The following is a 12,333-nucleotide window of genomic DNA, read 5'->3' as shown; positions in this document are numbered from 1 at the left end:
TCAAATTTCCTTTCCCAATATGGCTGGCGTGTGGACCGACTTGTCTTGAAAGGGACTTTTGACAATGTGTAGTTACTGAATTTTCCTTGTGTGTGTGTGTGTGTGTGTGTGTGTGTGTGTGTGTGTGTGTATAACACCTTTACGCTGAAATAAACCAATCTGAATAATCAAAAATTGGAGAACACAGCAAAGCAAACTTGTCATGCTTTTTTTTTTCATAGTTCTGTTTAAACAAAAGCTACGTAAATATTTTGTTCTTAATACTTGACAGCCCCCTGCATCCAGAAAAATAAGATGCCACCTGCACCCAAGAACAGAAGAAGACTTTAGCCCCCCTGTTGCAGGGGCTAAAGGCCCTCATAAAACACATTGTGTGTCAGTTTCTACAAGCCAGATAAGACCCTTTCAATGAGCATTTATCTGGTTAATGAGGACCTGAATACGGCGCTGTTTGAGATGAAAGCTAGGACGGGATTTCATCGCTGCTTTAACTTCCAGGTCCATCATCAGAACAGCCACAATTAATATTTGCTTTTCTCTCTATGCTTTGCGACAGTTGTAATCTGTCACAATATTTGGAGTGTAGAAAATATTTAGCCTACATTTCTTGTCAAGCCTGTCATATTTGTAACTTTGTTCTCGTTTTGCAGTGGTCTTCAGATTTGTAACCATTTAGGATGACAATTCTGTGACTCTTGATCAAAGGTTGTTTCCTACTCTTCACTCTCTCTTCCTTCATCTCTTTTATACCAACACAACTGGTAAAAGTAGGATTACTGGCAATGTTTATGTTTCTGAAATGTTTAATGGTGGTAAATGTTTCCACAACAAAGAGGATATTGCAGCTTTCTCATGAATTAAACCCAGAAGCTCAACTAGGCATGTACACGCTGATGGCTTTTATTGGAGACCAGATTTTTAAATGGGCTTTTGAGGTGAAAAAGTATGGTAAGTCATTGTACGATGTACAGCAACATTTTAAAGATTGTTTTTCAGCAGGAGTTGAGTTTAGATTTTTCTAACCCAGTTTTACCCAAGTTTCACATCACTGTGAAAGTGCCGCAGACACAGTGTTGGCAAAAGGAACAACATCTATACTAAAAATACATTTCGTATAGGTTCTATAGATTCAGAAGGGGCAAACCTCTGATGTCATTGAGCCCAGCTGTTACCTGTTATTGTAAATTAATTAAGTCGCTGGCTAGATCTCTTCTTTAAATGACGCAGTTTCGCTTGTTCGGAGAAGGCAGTTTGTTGTTGATGTGTTTTAACAGTAAGTGAATTTAGCCGAGTGATTATTCGAATTACAAATTCAGTTGCATTAGTTGAGCAGACGAATAATTGGTGTTGCAGGTCCTTCTCATCATCTCATTGTGACGTTGAACGGGTTTGGTAAATTTCCTGTGGATGATTGACATTCATCATGGCTGTCAAGGAGATTTGTGTTTGGAAATGGCTCATTTTAGGCCTTTTCTTCTGTGTAAATGGCGCAACAGCAGGACCGTAAGTCATCTTAAAGGTTTAAATGTTTTTTTGGAGAGTCTGGATTTATTCCAGTGAATCGGTTCGTTCGGCCATGTAAATGAACAATGAAGTGAGTCACTTGAACTGACGAGCTCGGGGTTTTAAACGGCAATAGAAGTGCTGTTATTTATGGTTTTGGTAACATGTATTTTACTAGTATTTTTTTCTTTTTTTTTTTTTTTTGCCAGTTTTGTTGCCTGAATTGAGACATTTGGCTACGTGATGGCACAATGAAGCTTTCTGAAAGAACTGGGCTTGAGAGTTCGTTACTTGACGCTTCTGTTCAATTAAAAAAAAAAAAAAGCCTAATAACTAAAGTCTCCCTGTGCCGTTACATTTTGTTCTACAATTTTTATACAATATCTTCAAATGGTGCAAATATTTTGGCCTAGTAAGACTACTGCATTTCAATTTGATAACAAATTTCCATCAGAATTAATTTGAGGGAACAAAAGGGGGCACTATTGTATCCGTTTTTCTTTGTGTTCTTGGCTGGGAGTCTATGGCAGCCCAATAAACTGTTTGGAAAATGGATAACATTTAGCACACAGAGGTGGGCTTAAATGGCCCCCAGACAATCTGGGGCTTGGCACCACCAGCTCAAATGCACTTGTCTCTAGGCCAAACGGTTCAAAAGAGACTATTCTTTTTTTTTTTTTTTTTTCTAATTACAGTGATTCAAATGGACTACTCGTATTAATGCGTCACCTTGTGCCTGCATCTTGGATTGGTTTTTGTTTCCTCTAACAACTGCTCATTTAAACTTTGCCTGATTTGCACAAAATGGCTCTAATCAAGACTGAGCCACACAGAATGAACAATTTCAAATTCTGATTTGACTTTTGAGAAGTTCTAAAACATTTAATGAGGTGGCCATGAAAAAATGCTACACTACAAATGTGGAAGTCTTAAATGGGGCTAAATTGAGAAATATCGTGTGTATGGGCTTCTGTTCACCTAAGCAATATTACTGTGCTTAATACTGTATGAATCAAAAGAACGATTTAAAACTCTTAGCCTATGTTGGAAGTGAATTCTTTGTGCACACTTTGCAATCTTGTGGAGTTTTTGCACTGCAGCCTCAACTTGTGTGGTTTTCATATTGTTTCTGAAACTTATCTCTCATTGTCTCCCAACAGATTTTTCATAGTAACGTTTCCTGTAGTGATTGAGTCCGGCTCTCAGCCCAAACTTTGTGTTAGTCTTTACAAGCCAAATGAGACCCTTTCAATGAGGATTTATCTGGTTAATGAGGACCTGAATACGGTGCTGTTTGAGATTAAAACTAAGATTGGATTTCATCACTGCCTTAACTTCCAGGTCCGTCATCAATGGCCACAACTAATATTTGCTTGTCTCTCGAGCTATGCTTTGTGACGGTTGTAATTACACCCCCCACCCCTTTATTTCTCTAAGGCTCCACTGGTTGTGGGAGAATCAGTGCAAAAAATAAAGACCATAATTCAGGGGAGGTCTTTTAACGTGGCTGAGGAGAGAAAAGTCCTTTTGAAAAGTTTCGGCAATTTGACGTTCATCCAAACGGATAAACCCATCTATAATCCAGGACAGACAGGTGAGCTGTGAATGATTGACGCTTCAATATTTGGAGTGTAGAAAATATTTAGCCTGCATTTCTTGTCAAGCCTGTCATATTTGTAACTTTGTTCTCATTTTGCAGTGTTCTTCAGAGTTGTAACCATGGATGACAATTTTGTGCCTCTTGATCAAATGGTTGGTTCTTACTTCTCTCTCTTATACCAACACACCACACATGCAATACTTCTGGAGCACATGTGTACAGAGTTGAATTGTGATGCTAAAATGTTTAATGGTGGTACTCTTCTTCTTTACAGTACAGTATGGTTGTGGTGGAGGTAAGGTTCACCTGTACATGGTTTGGACAAAACACTGTGCTTCTGATAAAATTTTGGGTGCTTTTATCAAGCATTTTGTTGAGCTTTTTCTGATTTTTAATAGGACAGTAAGAATAACAGGATTGGTCAGTGGACAAATGTTTCTTCCTCAAAGTGGATATTGCAGCTTTCTCATGAATTAAACCCAGAAGCTCAACTAGGCATGTACACGCTGATGGCTTTTATTGGAGACCAGATTTTTAAATGGCCTTTTGAGGTGAAAAAGTATGGTAAGTCATTGTACGATGTACAGCAACATTTTTATAGATTGTTTTTCAGCAGGAGTTGAGTTTAGATTTTTCTAACCCAGTTTTACCCAAGTTTGACATCACTGTGAAAGTGCCACAGACACAGAGTGTTGGTGAAGTTGAGCTTAAGATTGAGGTTTGTGGAAGGTAAGTTGACCCCCCGCCCCCCATTTGGAATGACTAGGCTAATTGTTTTAATTTGTTGCTTGTATAATTTCCCAGGTACACATATGAACAACCTGTTCCTGGTAAAGCATGGGTTCAGGTGTGCCGTAATCCTTTTCAGCTCAGAACAGAAATTGGGATGATTCCTCTGTGCTCTGATAAAACTGGTTTGGTGAGTCCCTACCCTTGATATTTAGGGGCCCAAGCACTGAAAGTGCTGGAACCTTATTGTGTTTGTACTGATCTTCATATTTCTAAAAGTGTCTTGGCGTCAGAGACCGTTGTAGAGATCCCCAAACTTGGCAGGATGGTCCCAAATCCAAACCCCCAACTTAAGCGTGCACACTCCCATCTGACTTGCCTGGTTAGCGCTATAGGCTTTTACATTGCAGAGATATTAGCAACAACCGTAAGGGCTATAACCTACTTTTTCAAACCCCTCCTAGGCTGTTTGCCTGTTCCCACAATTTTAATTTACATCTACAGACCCTCCTGACAAAGTTATCAAAAATTAGTCTCTAAACCCTTCAAAGTGTTCCCTTTACTCTGCTGTGTGTAGTGTCGTCATTTATGCGCACACTGACACATAATATCTAGCCTAAGCCATTCATTGAGAATCAGAAATGTACAAACGACCAATTTGCCAGATGTATTCCAATAGTTGGATGCACAACATTCTGATGACCTAATAGCCTGTGTTGGCTGTAGACCTTATTCACAGTAGTGGTATATTAGATTTTTGATGAGAATGAACAAGGCTGAGAGACTTGCAGTCTCTTCAACTGCATGCGTTGTATGAAGCCATATAAAGGTTTTAGATCGCATCTAATATTCACAACTCGAGGAGGGAATCAAGGCAAAAAAAACACACAACCCATTGAATATACCAAGTCTGTCCCATGTTTTCATTTTGTCAAAAACAAGATGAAAAGCTACTGTGAACAAGGTCCATGTGTGCTTGGCCCCTGATTGCCACTTGCGGTGGCTATATTTTTGACTTCCCACTGTTCTTAGATGAATGAGACCGGTTGTGCCTCCATTATCTTCAGTACATCTGCCTTCCTGAGCTCCAGATTTGAGAGCTCTCTGCAAGATTCACTCCTAGTAAATGCAAGTGTAACTGAAGAAGGAACGGGTAAGCTTTTGACAAATTTCTAAAGTACAGTCTGCCTTGTATGTTGTATAGTGTCATGTATGGTTTTTAATGTTAACCAGCAGATCATGATTGTGTTCCAACTCTCTAGATATAGTCCAGACAAAATCTGAAACTATATTCTTAACGTATGAAATTGGAAGGGTCATATTTATGGAGATCCCTAATATCTTTACACGTGGATCAGTTCTAGAGGGAAAGGCAAGTACAAATTTCATACTAGCTCAGTGTATTGAATGGAAGTTTCTTAAATATTTAAATTCCAACTACACAGGTCAGAGTTACCAGTTTCAGTGGGATGCCAATTCCAGGCAAAGCTGTATATATCTTGGGACATTGGAGCTGGCCCCCAATAGAGCTCAAGAGCCTCAAAACGGACCGCAATGGACTGGCATCCTTCTCCATCAGTACTACCAGTTTTCCCAACAATGATGTTTTTCTGACGGTAGAATTTGAGTTTGTCTGTGTATTGAATTCTTGAAGTGGGGTGGTTTTTATTTTTTTAATAAGTGCTGATTGTTCTTTCAGGCTAGCGTTACTCCAGATAATGTTAATGGCTACAAAGAGGCATACTTCACTTCAGCAGAGAAAACTGTTCAGCTTTTTCAAAATTCTGCTTCCACTGCTCCAACAATGAGTACACTTACTATAGTGGAGCTGAAGCAACCATTGAAGTGTGGTGTGTCATTTCCAGTCACCTTAAAATATTCTTTTGTTGGAGAGACCTTTGACGGTGTCTACAGCACAGACATTGTCTACATGGTTTGTATAAAGACCACAGTCCTCGGAGTAGTTCTATTATTGGCTGTGCTGTTTGGTTATTGGCAATGTTGTCTTTGTCACAGGTCTTGTCCAAAGGAGTGATTGTTAAACATGGATACGAGACTATTCAAGTGACTGCTTCTAATGCAGTGTTGAGTGGCACGGTGTCTTTCATGCTCTCTGTAGGACCAAATCTCGCTCCAGTAGTGCAAATTCTGGCATACTGCGTTCTACCTAGTGAAAGTGTAGTTGCTGATGGCAAACATGTTGACACCGAAAACTGTTTAAGAACCCAGGTATGGTGGGTAAAGCTTGTTTGGGGTCTTTTGGCACCTTTACAGTATATCGCCATCCTCTAAAATGGAGCTTGCAGCAAGATCTGTCACTTAAACCCTGGTTTTGTTGCAGGTGTCTGTGCTGTTCTCCCCTGATAAAGCGGTTCCAGGAGAGAAGAACACCATAAAACTCTCTGCTGAACCTGGTTCGGTTTGTTGCCTTAGTGCTGTGGATCAGAGTGTATTAATTTTGGAGCCAGGGAGACGTTTGACTGCTGAAGCGGTGTGTGCTCTATATTCAATTACACTTACTGTTGTGGTCCCCTACCTTTTCTACACCATGGTAAAATGCACCTTCTCTTTAAATGACTTGTTTGCATTTCTGGGAACTAACTGGACTTGTCTCTAAATTTGTGATCCAATCCAGTGTGTTGTACAGAGTTTATGGTCTTTTGATTTGCATATCAGTTGTAAACGGTCTACACACTTCCATTGTGTAGTTGATGCTTCTGCCAAAAACATTGACAGCAACTGGAATGCCCACTTTGTATCCCAATCGTAGATCTTCAATTTGCTGCCAGTCCAGACACTCTCTGGTTACCCTTTTGACGTAGAGGATGAACCAGAATGTCCGCCTATTGTACCCTGGCTGCCTATTATACCTGTTCTTGCTTCTGCACGCCGGAGCATTTTGCCTATTCCAAGACCCCAGGGCAATACCCAGGCTTATTACACCTTAAAGGTAACCAAGTACTTGGCCAGTTTAATAGTATATTGAAAGCTTTCATTACTCATTTGGTGCCAGTAACCTTTACTTTCTAGTGTGCTTTAATTGTACTGTGTTTTTACTGTTTGACAGAATATGGGGCTGAAGATTGTAACCAATTTGGCTGCTCTAAAACCACAGTGCAACCTTGAGGAAGGTATGATTTAAGCACTAATAAAGCTAAATCGGCCACTGCCAGTTTGAAGTGTCACTGAGCCTTTTGAAGTGTAGACTGGATGTTTAGCTGCAGTCTAAGTTTTGGCCTTTTCATTGGCCTTTGGGATGTGTAAGAATCAATCCCATTTTGGGTGACTGTCACTGCCCCCCTCACCACAGGCAACGGTGTGGCTGCACTGCCTGTAGTTGTGCAACTGTCAACGTCTTTTAGTAGTTGCCATACAAGGGTGTAGATTTCTTTGACATTTGGGGGGTTGCAGTGTGAATTCTTTTCATCATGGTATAAATGTTGGGGGGGGGGGGTGGCACACACACGTTAGCATCCATTGATCGTGCCTAGCTACGACTAATTTAAGTATGCATTATTACCATAGTCCAGGATAGAGGAAGCATTATGTATAGGCAGATTTTCAGTAGGTCGCTTGTGGTTTTACAGCTCAAATGCTAGGCTACACAAGTTTTTATTTTGACACTAAACCTCATCTGATGTGGCCCTGGAGTCTTTTGCGGTTTACTCATGACTGTCTATTGCAGTGAATCTGAATCCTTGTCCTGAGGTACCCCCAGAACTGCAATTTTTGGATGTCCGTTAACGCATTGCTTCAGCTGTTAAGTAGAGCCAGTCTCTATGGGAGACCCCCAAAATGTTGTGCAGAGGCACTCCAGGTCCACGATTGAGAACCACTGTTGCATGGCATCAAATGTGCATTTGGGTTTGCAAAAATGTATGTAGAAGGTTTTAATGGCTTGGCTTTTTGTTCCTTGCTTTTAGTGACGTTTCGTCCTGGTGTCATGGCAATTGCTGCTGCTGAACCACCAAGACGGACTGTAGGCTCAGCTAATTCACCTAAAGTGACCATACGGAAAGTGTTTCCACAGACGTGGCTATGGCAACTTAATGATGTGGGGTTAGTGAAGTGTCCTGTAACTTCAGTAATCTGTCTGCTGTTGATTGGTTTGGCTTGGTGCCTTCATTTTATCTCTTCTCCCCCTACAAAGGGCTTCTGGAACAGCTCTGGTTAATGTCAAGGTTCCTGACACCATTACCACTTGGGTGATGGAGGTTTTCTGCCTGTCCCCCAAAGGTCTGGGTCTGGCTCTCCCTGCTCAGCTGACTGTTTTCCAGCCCTTCTTCCTGGAGCTCTCTCTACCTTACTCGATCATCCGTGGTGAGAGCTTTGAGCTGAAGGCCACTGTCTTCAACTATTTGTCCAAGTGCATCATGGTGAGATCTCCAAGAAAATGTCTAATAATTTGACTTATTAATTTTTTTTTGTTCAAATATGAAACTCCATTTCCTTCCATGACAGGTCACAGCAACTCCAGCAGCTTCCTCAAACTACACTCTTCAAGCCAACTCTCCTCTATATTCCTCCTGTCTCTGTGCGAATGGGCGGAAGACCTTTAAATGGACACTTGTTCCCCTTGTTGTTGGTTTGTTTCAACTCCACTTGCATGAGGTGTTGTGTATGAGAAGTGGCATTTCTTTTAAATGTATTCTATTGCAGGAGTGCTGAATGTGACTATTAGCGCACAGGCCGTGAAGTCTCCAGCTCGGTGTGGCAATGAGCCTGTGACTGTGCCACAGAGAGGACGCATTGATGTAGTCACTCGAAGTCTACTTGTACAGGTCGGCACATTTAGTAAAGCTTCTGGAATGTCTTCAATATTTATCAACTTGTATTACATGTATGTATTTTCTTGTAGGCTGAAGGTGTTGAAAGGACAAAAACCTACAGTTGGTTGCTGTGTCCACAGGGTTTGTCTGCACCCCCACCTCCCCATTAATTGATTTGCCAATTTCCTGTTGCTGTCACTTTAGATTTTAAGGTTGCCTTGATCCTCCTGAGATGGGTCTCTAATTCTGTGTTTGATAGAAAGCAGTGTCTTGGAACAGGTGACTCTGACTGTACCTGCAAATGTAATAAGTGGATCCACCAGATGTTCGGTTTCAGTTGTTGGTAAAGTTTTTCAAAGAGCGGCTGTGTAACTGTTGGAATAAAGGACTTTCCACTGGATGCAGAGCTTTCAGGTTGACTTGCATCTCTCTTGTAGGGGACATATTGGGCCGTGCATTAAAGAATCTTGATGGACTGGTACAGCAGCCATCTGGCTGTGGAGAACAGAACGCTGCTATATTTTGTCCCATTATTTATGTTCTTGGCTACCTGGCGTCTATGGAACAGCTTACCACTGTCAGCAGAGAGACGGCCCTTAACTTCCTAAGGATTGGTAAGTGGAGTGTGATTGGAAGACCACCTTAAATTCAAATTCTGAGAATATTGTGGTTCCTGTAAGAACATCTGTTCGATTTTGGGGTTTATATAATTTCCCCATGTTAATTGTCAAACAAAACAGGATACCAGAGAGAACTGAACTACAAACATCCCGATGGTTCATACAGTGCATTCGGTACTGGACTAGGGAATACATGGTATGTAGAATCCTTTTGCAGATGCCTCTGGTAAATTTTAGGAAAACTAATTTCTTAAAATCCCTTCCAGGTTGACGTCATTTGTTCTGAGGTGTTTTGGCAAAGCACAGATGTACATATATATTGATCCAGATGTCATTCGTAATGCAACAAACTGGTTAGTAAGTAAACAAGGTCCAGATGGTTGTTTTGCGGAAGAAGGATTTCTTTACCACAACGAAATGAAGGTATGATTTTATTTTTGTCCAAGAATATCCAAGTCTGGTGATCAAGGAAATGAAATTGCTTCCCCAATGCGTTACAGGGTGGTGTAGATGATGATGTAACAATGACCGCTTACATTATGATAACTTTGCTTGAACTGCAAACTCCAGTCTCTGTAAGTACATCTGCAGGTATCAACTTGATAATGCATGCTTCTCTGCACATCATTTTTCGAATGCATTGTTTTGTTACAGGATCCAGTAGTTGACAGGGGTTTGTCCTGCTTGAGGCCGGTCATTGGGAATGTAATGAACACTTACACCACTGCTCTGCTTGCCTACACTTTCAGCCTTGCTGGAGAGACAAACACTCGACAGACTCTCTTAACAAAGTTGGACAGTGTTGCCATTACAAGTGGTAAGGAACACCTGTAATCTTGACCATTTTATAAGCTCCTCAAATGTTTTTTGTAAGCAAGGTGTTGTCATGCAGGAGGTCTTCACTGGTCTCAGATGGTGTCTGGCACCAAAACGACTGGTTCTTTGGCAGTGGAGATCAGCTCGTATGTGCTGCTAGCTGTTCTCACTGTAAATCCACTCTCTGCAGTAGACCTGGGCTATGCTAACCAGATTGTACACTGGCTTGTGCAGCAGCAGAATCCCTATGGCGGGTTCTCCTCCACACAGGTTTCTCGACCTATTTAATTTTAAAATGCTGTTTAATACTGTTGGTTGCCTGTGTTTTCTACATGTAATTGACACGTTCGAATGATCACAATGTGGTGTTAGGACACAGTGGTGGCCCTTCAGGCTCTGTCTGTGTACGCCAGAGTGTTCCACTCCAGTGGTTCCAGCACAGTGACTGTCTCGTCAGTGGCAGAAACTTACCAATTTGTTGTGAATAAGACTAACAAGCTACTGTATCAGGAGAAGCCACTGAAAAACATTCCAGGCAAATATACTATTGACGTGAAGGGCTCTGCTTGTGTGTCTGTGCAGGTCAGTACTGCATGTTGGCTTCTGTCATTTCTACTCATTCAGTGGCTAACTATTTATATATTAACATTTAATGAATACCCCCATACAGATCGCCTTGTTCTACAACATCCCAGCACCTGTTCAGAACACCAACTCATTGAGTGTTGAAGCTAAGGTCACTGGTGACTGCCTTGCAAAACTGATGCTGAGCTTCACTGTCAAGTAAGAACCAGTTTTAGACCTGCATTATAATGCCAGCTCATTATGATTTTGGTCTTATCAATTGGCAAATTTCTCCCTGTATTGCAAACTTGGGCTACTTGCAGTTTAAATTATGGATGGAAGACTTGGACTCTTAGGTTGCAGTGGACTACTTGCACTGAGCCTCATGACGTACTTCCTTTTAGAAATGGTGCGGCCCACTAGTTTCCGGTTGAATGTTTTAAATGCGCTGTAGTTGCCTAGTTCCCAAGACGGCGTGTGTGTGTGTGTGTGTGCTCTGCACCATGAGCATAGCAAATGTTAGTGTAATGTTCTTTCTTGCAGATACAGTGGGACACGAGCAAGTACCAACATGGTAATGGTGGATATTAAACTCCTATCGGGGTTCACAGCAGACCCCTCAACGGTTGGTTTGAATTGACTTAACCTTTTTAAGGCAAAGACGGTCACAGTCAACACTTACAGCAAGTTGTTAATGACTAATCTTAGACTTCCTCCTTTTAGTTTACCCCACCCAATTCATTTGTGCCAATCGTGGAGCGTGTTGATTATGACGATGATCATGTCCTAGTGTATTTGAGAGCGGTAAGAGTGGCACTTTTAAATGGCTGTGAATACATGTGGGTGTGTGCTCATGTTTGTCTATATCTTGCAGGTTCCGAAAGATATTCCCCTGAGCTTCAGTGTACAACTAACAAGAGCTTTCCAAGTGAAGAATGTCAGGCCAGCTGTGATCAAAGTCTATGACTACTATGAACCAAGTAGGCTATGGCTTGATCAAAGAACATGATTTCTATCAATGATTCCTTGTATACTGCATACCACTAAACTTGTCTAATCCTTTTTCTCTAAGGTAACCAGTCTGAGACTACTTACTCCTCCCCCTGTGCATGAGACTTCCAGTTGCTTTTGAATTCAATAAAATATTTATGAATTTGTGTTGTAGCACCATGTCTCTTGTTTTAAAGGCCAACAAGCATTCTCAAGCTGTCATATGTTGTACTTGGAGCTTTTAATTGGGTGGGGGGCGGGGGCACAATTCGGAGTTGACATCCGGCATATTGCATTTTATGTAATGGTTTAAGACCATTTGCTTAATCCGTGCAAGCAATCTATTAATGCTCCAATGCACTTCCATTTCTGTACTTGAAGGAATTAAGATGTCTGTTTGATAAAGCAGTGCAAGAATTAAGGCCAAAGAAAATCTACTTGGGTAGATTTTAATCTTGTTTGGCGTGTGGGTGTCACCTGACAAACCCACACAAAAGATTGAACATCTGAGTGTATGTAGACCACGTCATTATCTTAATTTTGTTACTTATCTGCATTGAACTAAGCCTCCCTTTCCTGTCAAACCATTGATTTCTACTGCAGAATTTGTTCTCCCCAATAATTTGCGCCTCAGCTACTGCTACAATTCCCTCATTGAATTGTGTAAACCAAATGGTAAAAATATTAATCTATACATTAAACAATAGTTTCTCCTTCATGTGCATTTAAGTTTAATAAGATC

The 12,333-nt window shown here is 41.1% G+C and overlaps 1 protein-coding gene across 1 annotated transcript; it reads left to right on the top strand.

The window, feature by feature from the left end:
* Positions 1-1,423: 1,423 nt before the first annotated feature.
* Positions 1,424-11,714, top strand: LOC127439463 (alpha-2-macroglobulin-like protein 1). The gene is made up of 34 exons (XM_051695673.1): positions 1,424-1,503; positions 2,664-2,844; positions 2,941-3,097; positions 3,203-3,255; positions 3,378-3,398; positions 3,502-3,667; positions 3,748-3,832; positions 3,908-4,022; positions 4,865-4,985; positions 5,095-5,204; positions 5,278-5,448; positions 5,532-5,765; positions 5,849-6,061; positions 6,174-6,323; positions 6,603-6,782; positions 6,900-6,963; positions 7,756-7,891; positions 7,983-8,208; positions 8,294-8,417; positions 8,492-8,613; positions 8,691-8,742; positions 8,861-8,944; positions 9,039-9,215; positions 9,342-9,417; positions 9,488-9,644; positions 9,722-9,796; positions 9,876-10,038; positions 10,114-10,307; positions 10,410-10,619; positions 10,708-10,820; positions 11,145-11,239; positions 11,335-11,405; positions 11,476-11,581; positions 11,674-11,714. The coding sequence occupies exons 1-34, from the start codon at positions 1,424-1,426 to the stop codon at positions 11,712-11,714; spliced, it is 4,323 nt and encodes a 1,440-aa protein (XP_051551633.1).
* Positions 11,715-12,333: the final 619 nt, after the last annotated feature.

The sequence above is a fragment of the Myxocyprinus asiaticus genome, unplaced genomic scaffold (genome assembly GCF_019703515.2).
Source record: "Myxocyprinus asiaticus isolate MX2 ecotype Aquarium Trade unplaced genomic scaffold, UBuf_Myxa_2 HiC_scaffold_53, whole genome shotgun sequence".
Lineage (NCBI taxonomy): Eukaryota > Metazoa > Chordata > Actinopteri > Cypriniformes > Catostomidae > Myxocyprinus > Myxocyprinus asiaticus.
The sequence above is the reverse complement of the archived record's forward strand: the minus strand, read 5'-3'. Positions and strand labels throughout refer to the sequence as shown.

Excerpts from the sequence above, each read along its gene's own strand:
- LOC127439463 (XM_051695673.1), top strand. The coding sequence starts at position 1,424 with ATGGCTGTCAAGGAGATTTGTGTTTGGAAATGGCTCATTTTAGGCCTT. Across the intron at positions 4,023-4,864 it reads GCTCTGATAAAACTGGTTTG|ATGAATGAGACCGGTTGTGC; the intron begins GTGAGTCCCTAC and ends CACTGTTCTTAG. Across the intron at positions 10,821-11,144 it reads ATGCTGAGCTTCACTGTCAA|ATACAGTGGGACACGAGCAA; the intron begins GTAAGAACCAGT and ends TCTTTCTTGCAG.